General features: G+C 49.3%; 1 protein-coding gene across 1 annotated transcript in view; it reads left to right on the forward strand.

Moving 5' to 3' along the window:
- Positions 1-14,201, forward strand: part of LOC147122140 (uncharacterized) — a 366,564-nt gene that overhangs the window by 172,400 nt on the left and 179,963 nt on the right. The window contains exon 12 of the mRNA XM_085982904.1: positions 13,558-13,735. Coding sequence (XP_085839030.1) covers positions 13,558-13,735 — 178 coding nt within the window. The remainder of the gene's footprint in view (positions 1-13,557; positions 13,736-14,201) is intronic.

Raw genomic sequence — 14,201 nt, forward strand, 5'->3', positions numbered from 1 at the left:
TGTTCTTTTGCCTCTTAGGAGATTACATGGCTGGTGGTGGGTGGAGAGGCGTTGTGAATCATGATTTTGAAAGCATCACGACAGTGTGGAGCAGGCTCGATAAACCAGCTGGTCTTTTCCTGTCCATCATTTTCATATGTTCGTTAGGAGAAAAAGACAGCAACAACCAGAAGAAGAAGAGGCTGACCACAAGACAGAAAAATTGGTTGCACAATCAGTAGTTCATTCTGCTGCAATCATCGGGCAGGCCAAACCTTTAATTCAGTGCCATATATCACCAATGAACGATAGTTATCGCTCACCATCCTTCACTTTAAGGCCTCCAAACTCTGATCCCTGATGGGGGTCATTATGCTCCCTAGCATGCTTCTGCCAAAAAAGAAGCACAACTCTATGATTCTATAACTTTAATAGCAGCAAGCATCCCTTTAACAAAAAATCCATCCCCCTGACCTCAGCATGCTCCCAGCACATCATATGTTGTGTGCTGTCAGAATATGTTAATAAGCTATCCTCTTACTCTAAATGTATGCACAGTACATGATGCACAGCAGTTCCAGTGCCATGGTGCTGGGACTGCATTATCAGCCCCATATGTTTTTGCTGATTTTGAATGAATATCAGAGCCATGGAACAGAATTGATAAGTGCTTGTGTGCCAGTTTGATAATTGATGGAAAGCTGTTGCTCTCATGGAAGAATGGAAATTGATTTTTAAAGCAATTGCATGCACTTGGATGTCTACTTGGACTCATTATGTATTGTGTGCATGTATTTTTTTTAATGAAGCAGTAATTAACTTAGATATTTTAATGCTTGTTGAAAGTCCTATAATAAGCCAAACCCCCTTCCTTTGTTCCTCTTAATTTCATCTCTACCAATAGTTGACTGCTCACTGAATTCTACAGTAGCACTTACTCTATTATGGTGCACCTTCCCTCAGGTTGTGTTGATACCTCTACTTGTTCTGTTGGCCCTTTCTCCTGTGCCACAATTTGTGATCTCAGAATGCTGTCACCTTACAGTCTAGCTGGTTTCTGGAGGTTTTTTTCTCCTTTTTTTTGTCTAAATTTTTTTTCTCCAGTGCTTACCAGCTTGCTTCTGCTGTTTCTCGCCATCTCTCCTGTCATGAGCACTAGAGATGCCAACAGAAAAAGGTACAGCTCTCATTATCAACAGTGACACTATTCTCCTTGTTCACTATATAGAGTTGCTCAGATTAGAAGTAATTGGTCCACAGGTTGAGCTGTCCAGTTGCAATGGGAAATGAGGCAGCTGAATGGGACCAAGACTTTTCAAATTATGGCACATGAATATTACAATGGATTTTCTTTGTTATCAAAGTAAAATGAAGAACTGGCTATAGCTGTGATTCTATGCCTCTACTTATAATTCCCCATGTGCACCAGCTCTACCTTCCCACTACCTGTCTAGACCATTTAGACTGCTTGTCTGATAGCAGAGGCTGGATCTTCCTCTTGGTGGACATAAAATGATTACTTGGAATGAATTCCGGGCAAAGGTCAGTTGATGCAGAGTCAGTTAACTCCTTCAAAAAGGAACTTGGTAACTTCTTAATTCCCCAGCTACTCCAATTTGTTGGTTGCATCTATGACTAGGAATTTCCTTGGAACTGCTCTTCCTCTGCCTCCGTAACTTAAACTGGAAACTCTGTTTGCGTGCGTAAAGGAAGTTCCCGTTGTACTTCTGGGACGTTACAATGGCAGATCGGGTGCAGCTCTGAGGAAATTCCTGACCTATATCTGCCTCCATTCTACTGCAGATAATGGGGCATTTTGGAGACTGGCACAGCCCTGCTTCCTAGCAGCATTCTTTGGTTTTCTCTTGCACCACTAAATATCAGCACCAATCCCATAGAGCCAGATGCAGTAAGAGATCTAGACTCATTGGCTTTGATTTTCAGTGCGCCGTGAGGCGGGCTTTTAGGCTTGTGGGGGGGCTAAAATCCTGAATTCGGGGGTCCCGGCACCATCCCGCCCAAAACCCGCCTCCACATAAGTTTCAAAGGAGGCGGGTACCCGCCCCGTACTGGGACCCGCCGACCCGAGGTGGGAAGGGATTAGTGCCAATTAACTGCCTGTTAACAGGTAGTTAACAGGCAGTTTTTTCCCTAATCCCTATTTTGAGGGATGTCGTGTGGGATTCCCGACGGCTCCAAACCACGGCAGGTTAGAGCAGGCGAGCCGTCGGGTTGAAGGACTTGGAGGGGTCGCGATGTCGGTGTTCAGGTGAGTGATGGGTGCATGAGTGCAAAGGTAAGTGTGTTTGGTGTGTCTAAAGTGTGTAAAGAAGTTTAAATTACATGTACTTACCTTAACAGCCTTTCTTCCTCCAGGTTTCGGGAGTCCATCACTCAGCCGGCACTGAAAGCAAAATGGCTGCGAGCTGTCAAAAGTGACAGCCTTCAGCTTTCATTGCCGGTGAGAGTTCTAACTGAGTCTGCGTAGAAGGACTCAGGTTAGAAGTCAGACTGTCAGTGTTTGACAGCTTCAAGCAGCTGTGAAACACTGATATTTCATCTGTCAAGACGTCTTGACAGATGAAATTTCAGTCTGTGACGTCACCTGTTGCTGGGTGGCCCTTAATTGGCCTGCTGAGCCCACTGGGCGGGCTCAATAAGGTCAATCAAGGGAAAATCGCGTGGATTGGCCGGACGTTGATGTAGGCGGGACTAAAACCCGAAAGTTGTAGTCCCGCCTCCTTCCCGACTGCTGAATGAAAATCCAGCCCATTGAATGGGCTAGCTGGATAGACAAAAGTAGAAGATACTAAAGGGTGGGAAGATCAGAGGCTAATGCAGTGGGATGGAATTAGAGTTAGACAACAAATTGCATTTATACAACCACTTTTTAATGGGAATGAGAGTTGAGGTTATTGGGATAAATAGACTGAGATCAAATACTCCATGACACAATGGTTCTGGTGATGCTGGGTCAGGGGATATTTCCTGTGAAGAGGGTAGTGAATAGTGAAGATAAGAGAATGGATGAACTTTATAATTTTGCATGGCACTCTTTGGAGATCAGTGAATATTTAGGCAGAAGTTAGAAAATTAAATAGGTGAGGTAATCCATAATGGGTTAAATGGTGCTTGATCTGTGGAACGAGTGGGCTTGATGAGCCACATAGAAGATAGGAGAAGGCCATTCGGCCCTTCGAGCCTGCTCTGCCATTCAATGAGATCATGGCTGATCATCCAAATTCAGTACCCTGTCCCTGCCTTCTCCCCATATCCCTTGATTCCTTTAGCCTCAAAAAATATATCCAACTCTTTCTTGAATATATTTAATGAACTGGCATCCACCACCCTCTGTGGCAGAGAATTCCACAGGTTCACCACTCTTTGGGTGAAGAAATTCCTCCTCATTTCAGTCCTAAATGTCCTACCCCTTATCCTTAGACTATGACCCCTGGTTCTGGACTCCCCGACCATCGGGAACATCCTTCCAGCATCCAGTCTGTCCAGGCCTGACAGAATTTTATAGGTTTCGATGAGATCCCCTCTCAATCTTCTAAACTCCAGTGAGTATAAGCCCAATCGACGCAATCTCTCCTCATACGTCATTCCTGCCATCCCAGGTATCAGCCTGGTGAATCTTCGCTGCACTCCTTCCATAGCAAGAACGTCCTTCCTCAGATAAGGCGACCGAAACTGCACACAATACTCAAGGTGTGGTCTCACCAAGGCCCTGTACAACTGTAGCAAGACATCCTTATTCCTGTACTCGAACCCTCTTGCTACGAAGGCCAACATACCATTTGCCTTCTTAACCGCCTGCTGCACCTGCATGCTTACCTTCAGCGACTGGTGCACAAGAACACCCAGGTCTCTTTGCACTTCCCCTTCACCCAACCTATTGCCATTCAAATAATAATCTGCCTTCCTGTTTTTGCCTCCAAAGTGGATAACCTCACATTTATCCACATTATAATGCATTTGCCATGTTTCTGCCCAATCACCTAACCTGTCCAAATCGTACTGGAGTTTCATGACATCCTCCTCACAGCATACCCTCCCACCCAGCTTTGTGTCATCTGCAAATTTGGAGACATTACATCCAATTCCCTCATCCAGATTATTAATATATATTGTGAACAGCTGGGGTCCTAGGACCGATCCTTGCAGTACCCCACTAGTCACTGCCTGCCACTTGGAAAACGACCCGTTTATTCCAACTCTTTGCTTTCTGTCTGCCAACCAGTTCTCTATCCAAGTCAATACCTTGCCCCCAATCCCATGTGCCTTAATTTTGCACGCTAATCTCTTATGCGGGACCTTATCGAAAGCCTTCTGAAAGTCCAAATACACCACATCCACTGGTTCTCCCTTATCTATTTTACCAGTTACATCCTCAAAAAATTCCAGTAGATTAGTCAAGCATGATTTACCTTTTGTAAATCCATGTTGACTTTGTCCGATCCTGTCACTGCTTTCCAAGTGCTCTGCTATTACATCTTTTATAATGGACTAGCATTTTCCCCACTACCGATGTCAGGCTTACCGGTCTATAATTCCCCGCTTTTTCTCTGCCACCTTTTTTGAATAGTGGGGTAACATTAGCTACCCTCCAATCCATGGGTACTGTTCCAGAGTCTATTGAGTTCTGGAAGATGACCAGCAATGCATCTACTATTTCTAGGGCCACTTCCTTAAGTACCCTGGGATGTAGATTATCAGGCCCTGGGGATTTATCGGCCTTCAGTCCCATCAATTTTCCTAACACCATTTCCCTACAAATACTGATTTCTTTCAGTTCCACCCTTTCATCAGACCCTATGTTCCCTGGTATTTCTGGGAGGTTATTTGTGTCCTCCTTTGTGAAGACAGAACCAAAATATGTATTTAGTTGGTCTGCCATTTCTTTGTTCCCCATTATAAATTCCCCCGATTCTGACTGCAAGGGACCTACGCTTGACTTAACCAATCTTTTTCTCTTCACATATCTATAAAAGCTTTTACAGTCAGTGTTTATGTTCCCTGCAAGCTTACTCTCATATTCTATTTTCCCTTTCTTAATTAATCCCTTTGTCCTACTTTGTTGAATCCTAAACTGCTCCCAATCCTCAGGATTATTGCTTTTTCTGGCCAATTTGTATGTCCTCTCCTTGGATCTTATGCTATCTCTAATTTCCCTGGTTAGCCACGGTTGAGTCACCTTTTTTGTTTTATTTTTATGCCAAACTGGGATGAACAACTTCTGTAGTTCATCCATTCGGTCTTTGAATGTTTGCCATTGCCTATCCACCGTCAACCCTTTGAGTGCCATTCCCCAATCAATCCTACCCAACTCGCTCCTCAGACCATCGTAGTTTCCTTTATTTAAATTGAGGACCCTAGTTTCTGAGTCAACTACTTCATTCTCCAACTTAATGAAGAATTTGATCATATTATGATCGCTCCGACCCAAGGGGCCTCGTACAACAAGATTGCTAATTAATCCTTTCTCGTTACATAAGATGGCCTGATCCCTGGTTGGTTCCTCGACATATTGGTCCAGGAAACCATCCCGTAAACACTCCAGGAATTCCTCCTCCACAGTATTGTTACTAATTTGGTTAGCCCAATCTATATGTAGATTAAAGTCACCCATGATGACTGCTGTGCCCTTATTGCACGCTTCTTTAATTTCCCTTTTAATGCCATCCCCAACCTCCGCCTTACTGTTTGGAGGTCTATATACCACTCCCACTAATGTTTTTTTCCCCTTTAGTATTTCTCAATTCTACCCATACAGATTCCACATCATCAGAGCTAATATCCTTCATTACCATTGTGTTAATCCCTTCTTTAACCAGTAATGCTACCCCACCTCCCTTTCCTTTTTGCCTATCTTTCCTGAATATCGAATACCCCTGGATGTTGAGTTCCCAGTCTTGGCCATCCTTGAGCCACGTTTCCGTAATCCCAACCAAATCATATTCGTTTACCTCTATTTGCGCAGCCAATTCATCCACCTCATTACAAATGCTCCTCGCATTAAGACACAAAGCCTTCAGGCTTGTTTTTTTAACGCTCTTAGACCTATTAGAATTATGATTTACTGTGGCCACGTTTGATTTAAACCCTTGGGCCTAGAAATTCAGTTGCGTTCGCCAGCCGTTAACGCCATAAGAGGGGTAGATTTCCAGCGCTAGGCACTTAGCGCCCGGGCACAGGCCGGTCTGCGCCAACGCCCAACTTCAGTTGACATTTAGCGCCGGCGCAAAGTGTTTGCGCCCGCTCAGCTGCGCGCGCAGCTTGTGACGTCATTTCGTCGTGCAACGCTGTTTGTGCGCCCCAAACCGGAAATTCAGTGGCGCCCGCCCAATGTGTGCGTGGCGCTGTTAAGAACTGTGAAGTGGAACGCAGCAGAGGCCCTGCGGGCCTCGGGGAGCGCTAATTAAAGGGCACTTACACTGAACTATAAAGGCCAGCCATTTTGCAGCAATGACTTTAGTGCTTTGGATTTCTGGACAGAGACCAAGGAACAGACCTTACTGATTTGGGACAACATAGGAGAGGTATTTTTGGCTTCTGGCCAGAGCTTGGAAATTTGACTCTTTGTGATTTCACTGTTTGCAAGTTTATTATGGGGGCTGCATGGGGTTCCAACCCTCAGTTCCAGCATTATGTGCGAAGGGCTCGCAGACGCTGTGTGAGAGGGCCAGCCATGCCTAGACGCAGAGGGGCCATCAGGCGTCGGCAACGTAGGCCTTACCCACTCAGGGAATACCAGCAGCAGGTGTCCTATCTCACCATGACTGCCGCGCATTGTGTTAAGAGGCTGCGCTTCAGAAGGGAGGTGGTTGCAGAGATCTGCCAGCTGCTTCACAGAGATCTGCGTCCACAGCTGATGTGCAGGACGTCTCTGTCGGTGGAAGTGAAGGTCACGGTGGCTCTGAACTTTTATGCAAGCGGCTCCTTCCAAGCCGCTGCTGGGGACATAGCGAACATCTCCCAGTTCGCCGTGCATCGCTGCATCCGGCAGGTCACCGATGCCCTTTTCGCAAGGAGACACCAATTCATCTCCTTCCCCATGACCCTAGAGAGGCAGGAGCAGCGTGCAGTCGGATTTGCCAGGATCGCCGACTTCCCCATGGTGCAGGGCGCCATTGACTGCACGCATGTGGCTATGCGGGCACCTATCGACAATGCCGAGGATTACCGCAACCGGAAGGGCTACCATTCCCTCAATGTACAGCTGGTGTGTGACCACAGGCAGCGCATCCTAGCTGTCAATGCCCGCTTTCCAGGAAGCAGCCACGATGCATTTATCCTGCGCCAGACTACTATGGCTGACATGTTCGAGGCACAGCCTCCACCAAGGGGATGGCTTATTGGGGACAAGGGCTACCCTTTGTGCACATGGCTCATGACCCCGCTCCGCGCGCCCAGGACCCCTGCGGAGGAGGCATACAACGAAAGCCATCAAGCCACAAGGAACATCCTAGAGCAAACGATTGGCGTCCTGAAGCAACGGTTCCGCTGCCTGGATCGATCCAGCGGATCTCTACAGTATTCGCCGGATAGAGTCTCCCAGTTCGTCGTCGTTTGCTGCATGCTGCACAACCTGGCTATCCGCAGGACTCAGGCACTGCCACCTCACGTTGGGCCACCACCTCAGGAGGACCATGAGGAGGAGGAGGAGGAGTACCAGCCCAGAAGGGAGCCACAAGGTCCAAGGGCCGTCCGCCGGCGGCTTATTGAACGACACTTCTAGGCCCCCTGTCAGGGAATGGCTTGTGGCAATGAACGCACCTGAATGCAGCCGCTCCGCAAGCCCTCAGCCGGTTAACGCAACAACCACTTGAAACATGACATCTGGACAAGCTGAATAAATAAAAAGCTTTATTTAACAAACTCAGGGCCCTTCCCACATGAAACAGAAAAACAGACAAGACCCCCAAAAAACAGTGAAAAACATATCTCACTCCCACAACCTGGGGAGGAATAACAAAACTTGTCAATCCAATTGGCCTTCATCTTCGGCCTTTCCAAAATAAGCCCCCCCGCTCCAGAACACAAACACCCCCATATAAAAAAAACAGTTGCCGACACCCTCTACTTGGTGTGCCGAGAGGGCGAGTCCTTGTGCAGGCTTCTCCGGCCCCTGCCCGACCTGTTGCTCCGCCTCAACCTGGGCCCTGTGGGTGTTGGAAGGCTGGGGGAAGGCTCCTGAGGGCCACAATGCGTAACGGCAGATGCCCTTGGGGGTCGGCCTAGACGAGCTCCGGCCCTGGAGGGTCCGGCTGCTGACTGCTGCAGCTGTGGCTGGGCAGCATCAGTCTCTGCAGCAGCTCGTCGCACCTTGGCTGGGGGAGTGGCAGTGGCGGCTGCAGCAATGGGGGTAAGCTGGCTGATACCAGGCGCTCGCTGGTCGCCAGAGACATTGGCACTCGGCCGGGCTGGCACTGCAGCAAGCACAGCAATCTGGTGGAGGCCAGACCGCTGTGCTGCAGCAGGGCGGCGGGTGCCCTGTCGATGCTTCCGTGACACAGCGAGTGTGGCAGAAGTGAGTGCCCGAACTGCCCTGTTCTGTGCCCGCATCAGATCAGCCAGTGTTTGCACGGCATCACTCATGAACTCGCGACTCGCGTCCTGTGCTGCCGCGAGTTGGTCGACACCCCTGGCCTGTGCTGCCGCGAGTTGCTCGACACCCCTGGCCTGTGAGTCCCCGAAAGCGGCCACACTATGAGCCAGGGACTCAATGGCCTGAGGCAACTGTCCCACAACCCCCATGAACTCGTTGTGGTGCCGCTCGGAGGCCGCGGACATTTCATCAAGGAGGCGCACCTCCTGGGCGAGGACCGTCTCCGGACTGGAGGGCGGACTCTCCATCTGGGGAGAAGGCCGCCGAGCTGCCCGACCCTTCCTGCGTGCCTGGACACCACTGGGCCCAGCAACTGCCCTTCCCTGCAACACTTCCCCCCTCTGGGGAGAAGGCAGCCGTGCTGCCCGACCCTTCCTGGACGCCACTGGGCCCAGGAGCTACACCCCCCTGCAACACTTCCCCCCTCTGGGGAGAAGGCAGCCGTGCTGCCCGACCCTTCCCGCCTGCCTGGACGCCACTGGGCCCAGGAGCTGCACCCCCCTGCAACACTTCCCCCTGGCTCTCCTCCAGGCAAGACGTGTCCCCTCCATTGCCATCCCCTGGCGCGGATGAGGGTTCCCCCGATGTGCCGCCTTCCTCTTGGTCCTCGTCGTCCTCCTCTTCCGAGGGACTGGCACTCTCAGCTTCATGGACCTCCTCCTCACCAGCTGAAAGCAGGAAGGCACAAGAGTAGCTTTAGAGTGAGGACAGGGCATCAGTGAGGGAGGCATGAGTGGTGGCATTATGCGCATTGGTCGGACAGTGGCAAAGGATGTAGATCTGAAGCGCAAGGGGAACGAGAGAGGTCCAAACGGTCATGTCCTTACCATTGGGGCCCAGCACAGGGTCGGCATCTCCAATAGCAACGGGGCCAACTACCCGGCCACGCATGAGTCGAGCCACGCGCTCCTCCAGGTCACTGAGCTCCTGGAACTGGCCACGGCCTCCCCCGGTGACATTCCGGCTCTTCATATTCTTGGCCTGCAAGAGAAAGGACGGCCTCTAAGTACAGTGTGTTGCCCTGTTGTTGTCTGCACTGCCTCCCATGGTCGAATAGCATGGCCAGTGTGGTGCCCTGTTGTTGTGTGCACTGCCTCCCATGGTCGAATAGCTTGGCCAGTGTGTGAAGTGCAGAAAGTGCTATTGATGATCATGCCAGTGCCATAGCTGCGGGAGGAGGGATGGCCATTAGGCCTTTGAGGTCCCTTTGCCCATAATGTGAGGTGCACATGCAAGGATGAGGAGGACACTGGAAAGGGTACTCACCCTGACCATCCGAGTGAGGTCGTTGTACTTCTTGCGGCATTGGTCCGCACTCCTGGGGACATCGCTGGTGGATGACACCCTGTGGGCGATTTCCCTCCAGGCTCTCCTGTACTGCCTCCTGGGAGCCTTCTTGCCACTGTCCGGGCACAAGATCTCTCTTCTCTTTTCAAAAGCCTTAAGCAGCACCCTCAAAGCATGCTCTGAGAAGTGCTGCGCTCGTTCACGGGCCTTCTGCATGGCTTCAGGCGCTATTTGGGTCCACCAGCAGTGTTCAGGCCTAGCTGCAGGGCTCCACTATCCAGGGCGTGGCAGCAGACAAAGTCGACCCTTCCCCCTTTAAGAGCTGGCCGGCGTCAGGGTGTCTGCTGTCAATCAAAACATGACCGCACCTGCGCTGCACCCGGCCTCGGCGTTATCAGTCCGCACCGCCGGCTTAGCGCCTAAAGATAGGAGTGCAACGCCAGTTTCAGCGCTCGCCCAAACTCCTTGGCCAAATCTACTGAATTTCGGCGAAGTGGCCTAGACTTTCCGGCGGGCGCTAACTTTAGCGCCCGCCCGACTTTAGCGCCCCAGAAGTGGCGCGACAGAATTTCTAGGCCTTGATTTCTCTGACTGCCACTTTTGTTTTTCTCCTTCCTATCTTTTGCTTTTATCCGTGTTTCCCTTTCCTCTGTCTCCCTGCTCAGGTTCCCAACCCCCTTCCATTTTAGTTTAAACCCTCCCCCACAGCACTAGCAAACAAACCCCCTAGGACATCGGTCCCAGCCCTGCCCAGGTGCAGACCGTCCGGTTTGAACTGGTCCCACCTCCCCCAGAACCGGTTCCAATGTCCCAGGAATTTGAATCCCTCCCCCTGGCACCATTCCTCTAGCCACGTATTCATCTGAAGTATCCTTCTATTTCTACTCTGACTAGCACGTGGCACTGGTAGCAATCCTGAGATTACTACCTTTGAGGTCCTGTTTTTTAATTTACCTCCTAACTCCCTATATTCTGCTTTTAGGACCTCATCCCGCTTTTTACCTACATCGTTGGTGCCTACATGCACCACGACAACTGGCTGTTCACCCTCCCCTTCCAAGATGTTCTGCAGCCGCTCGGAGACATCCTTGACCCTTGCACCAGGGAGGCAACACACCATCCTGGAGTCTCGTTTGCAGCCGCAGAAACGCCTATCTATTCCCCTTACAATTGAATCCCCTATTACTATAGCTCTACCACTCTTTTTCCTCCCATTCTGTGCAGCAGAGCCACCCCTGGTGCCAGGAAGTTGGCTGCTGCTGCCATCCTCTGATAAGCCATCCCCCCCAACAGTACCCAAAGTGGTGTATCTGTTGGAGAGGGGGATGGCCACAGGGGACCCCTGCACTACCTGCCTGCGCCTAGTACTCTGCCTGTTGGTCACCCGTTCCCTTTCTTCCTGTCCAACCTCTACCTGTGGTGTGTCCAACTCCCTAAACGTGCTATTCACGATGTCCCGAGCATCGTGAACGCTCCAGTACGCATCCAATCGCAGCTCCAGCGCCGCAATGCAGTCTGTCAGTAGCTGCAGCTGGGTGCACTTCCTGCACACGTAGTTGTCAGGGACACTGGAAGTGTCCCTGAGTTCCCACATATCGCAGGAGGAGCAGATCACAGGGCCGGGCTATCCTGCCATGATGTACCCTTTAATTAATTGAATTTAAATTAAATCAATCAATCCCACTAATTACACTACAATTAAATAGTTTACCAACAGTGCCCGCTACACCAGAGAGACCTTAGAAACTATAAACCAGAGTTAAAGTTTAAAAAAGAGAGAAATACTCACCAACCAATCACTTACCTGCTTCCTGCTGACGTCACACTTTGATTACTTTTTACCTCTCTCCCCTGATGCTGAGTTGGTGGGCCTCGCGCCTCGCTGCCGGTTATATGCTCCGCCTCGCGCTGCAAGTCTCACCCAGGTCCGATGCTCTGGTCGGGCCTCGCGCCTCGCTGCCGGTTATATGCTCCGCCTCGCGCTGCAAGTCTCACCCAGGTCCGATGCTCTGGTCGGGCCTCGCGCCTCGCTGCCGGTTATATGCTCTGCCTCGCGCTGCAAGTCTCACCCAGGTCCGATGCTCTGGTCGGGCCTCGCGCCTCGCTGCCGGTTATATGCTCCGCCTCGCGCTGCAAGTCTCACCCAGGTCCGATGCCCTGCTTTTTCTCTACCACCTTTTTTGAATAGTGGGGTAACATTAGCTACCCTCCAATCCATGGGTACTGTTCCAGAGTCTATCGAGTTCTGGAAGATGACCAGCAATGCATCTACTATCTCTAGGGCCACTTCCTTAAATACCCTGGGATGTAGACCATCAGGCCCTGGGGATATAGCACGGTGGCATAGTGGTTAGCACTGTTGCCTCACAGCGCCAGGGACCCGGGTTCGAATCCGGCCTCGGGTGACTGTGTGGAGTTTGCACATTCTCCCCGTGTTTGCGTGGGTTTCCTCCGGGTGCTCCGGTTTCCTCCCACAGTCCAAAGATGTGCAGGTTAGGTTGATTGGCTATGATAAATTGACCCTTAGTGTTAGGGGGATTAAAATTTGTGGGGTTATGGAGATAGGGTGGGATATGTGTCGGTGCAGGCTCGATGGGCCGAAATGGCCTCTATCTGCACTGTGGGGTTTCTGTGGATTTATCGGCCTTCAGTCCCATCAATTTTCCTAACACCATTTCCCTACAAATACTGATTTCTTTCAGTTCCTCTCATTAGACCCTATGTTCCCTGGCATCTCTGGGAGGTTATTTGTGTCCTCCTTTGTGAAGACAGAACCAAAGTATGTATTTAGTTGGTCTGCCATTTCCTTGTTTCCCATTATAAATTCCCCTGATTCTGACTGTAAGGGACCTACGCTTGACTTCACCAATCTTTTTCTCTTCACATATCTATAAAAGCTTTTACAGTCAGTTTTTATGTTCTCTGCAAGCTTACTCTCATATTCTATTTTCCCTTTCTTAATTAATCCCTTTGTCCTCCTTTGTTGACTCCTAAACTGCTCCCAATCCTCAGGATTATTGCTTTTTCTAGCCAATTTATATGTCCTCTCCTTGGATCTTATGCTATCCCTAATTTCCCTTGTTAGCCATGGTTGAGTCACCTTTTTTGTTTTATTTTTATGCCAAACTGGGATGAACAAATTCTGTAGCTCATCCATTCGGTCTTTGAATGTTTGCCATTGCCTATCCACCGTCAACCCTTTGAGTGCCATTCCCCAATCAATCCTACCCAACTCGCTCCTCAGACCATCGTAGTTTCCTTTATTTAAATTGAGGACCCTTGTCTCTGAGTCAACTACTTCATTCTCCATCTTAATGAAAAATTCAATCATATTATGATCGCTCCGACCGAAGGGGCCTCGTACAACAAGATTGCTAATGAATCTTTTCTCGTTACATAATACCCAGTCTAAGATGGCCTGATCTCTGGTTGGTTCCTCGACATATTGGTCCAGGAAACCATCCCGTAAACACTCCAGGAATTCCTCCTCCATAGTATTGTTACTAATTTGGTTGGCCCAATCTATATGTAGATTATTGTGTTGTGGTTTTTGATCTTTGCGCATCCATTATTTTGTTCTTACTTTGTTTTTCTACTTAAACATGAGGTGATAAATATAACAATTCAGTGTTTTGCTGTTGGAATCTTAAAAATTTATGCCTATGGTATTTTTCTTCCAGATTTGTTTGAAAATGGAGGTGCCGCCATGTTTAAAGTTGTGTCTTTTGACACACCAACAGGAGTAGTGCTTGCAGTTACCTTTGCAAGCAAAGTGAAGAGTAACTACCGAATTGATTGGAAGGCTGTGCTGCATGAACACAAGGAAAGGGTTCTTGCAACAGCTATTGATCAATGCAAGTAAGTTTCCTAGAGACAAAAGAATATTATTTTAAGTAGAGCAGAGATACTGAGTGTCACAGTGAGTTAGAATACTGCATTGTCACCTCTGAAGCTGGGTTGTCATCTAGTCCAGACGATGTAATGAATGTCATGGAATGGAAATAATATTTAACTGTCAACTTCAAAGGTAGTAAGTAAAATTAATTTGTAAACTTGAGTCCAAAAACCACAATACAAAAGTAACCTTGATTGTGTATTAATTGGAACTAAATTGTTAACCTTGCTCAGAGACTATGGGCTCAATTTTGCCAGGCCTGAGGAGGCGGGATTGGAGGTGTGTGAGGTGTTAAAATCGCAAAAAATGGTGGGCGGCTCCGATCCTGCCTCCAGCCAGCCTCCGAGCAATTTTCCCAGAATTGGGGTTTCAGACCCCTTTTCCATCCCGCCTCTTGGAGGCAGGATAGGCCCTTAACAACCAGTTAAT

This window comes from Somniosus microcephalus, chromosome 3, assembly GCF_052327205.1.
Source record: "Somniosus microcephalus isolate GS21.2 chromosome 3, FLI_Smic_1.0, whole genome shotgun sequence".
Taxonomy (NCBI): Eukaryota; Metazoa; Chordata; class Chondrichthyes; order Squaliformes; family Somniosidae; genus Somniosus; species Somniosus microcephalus.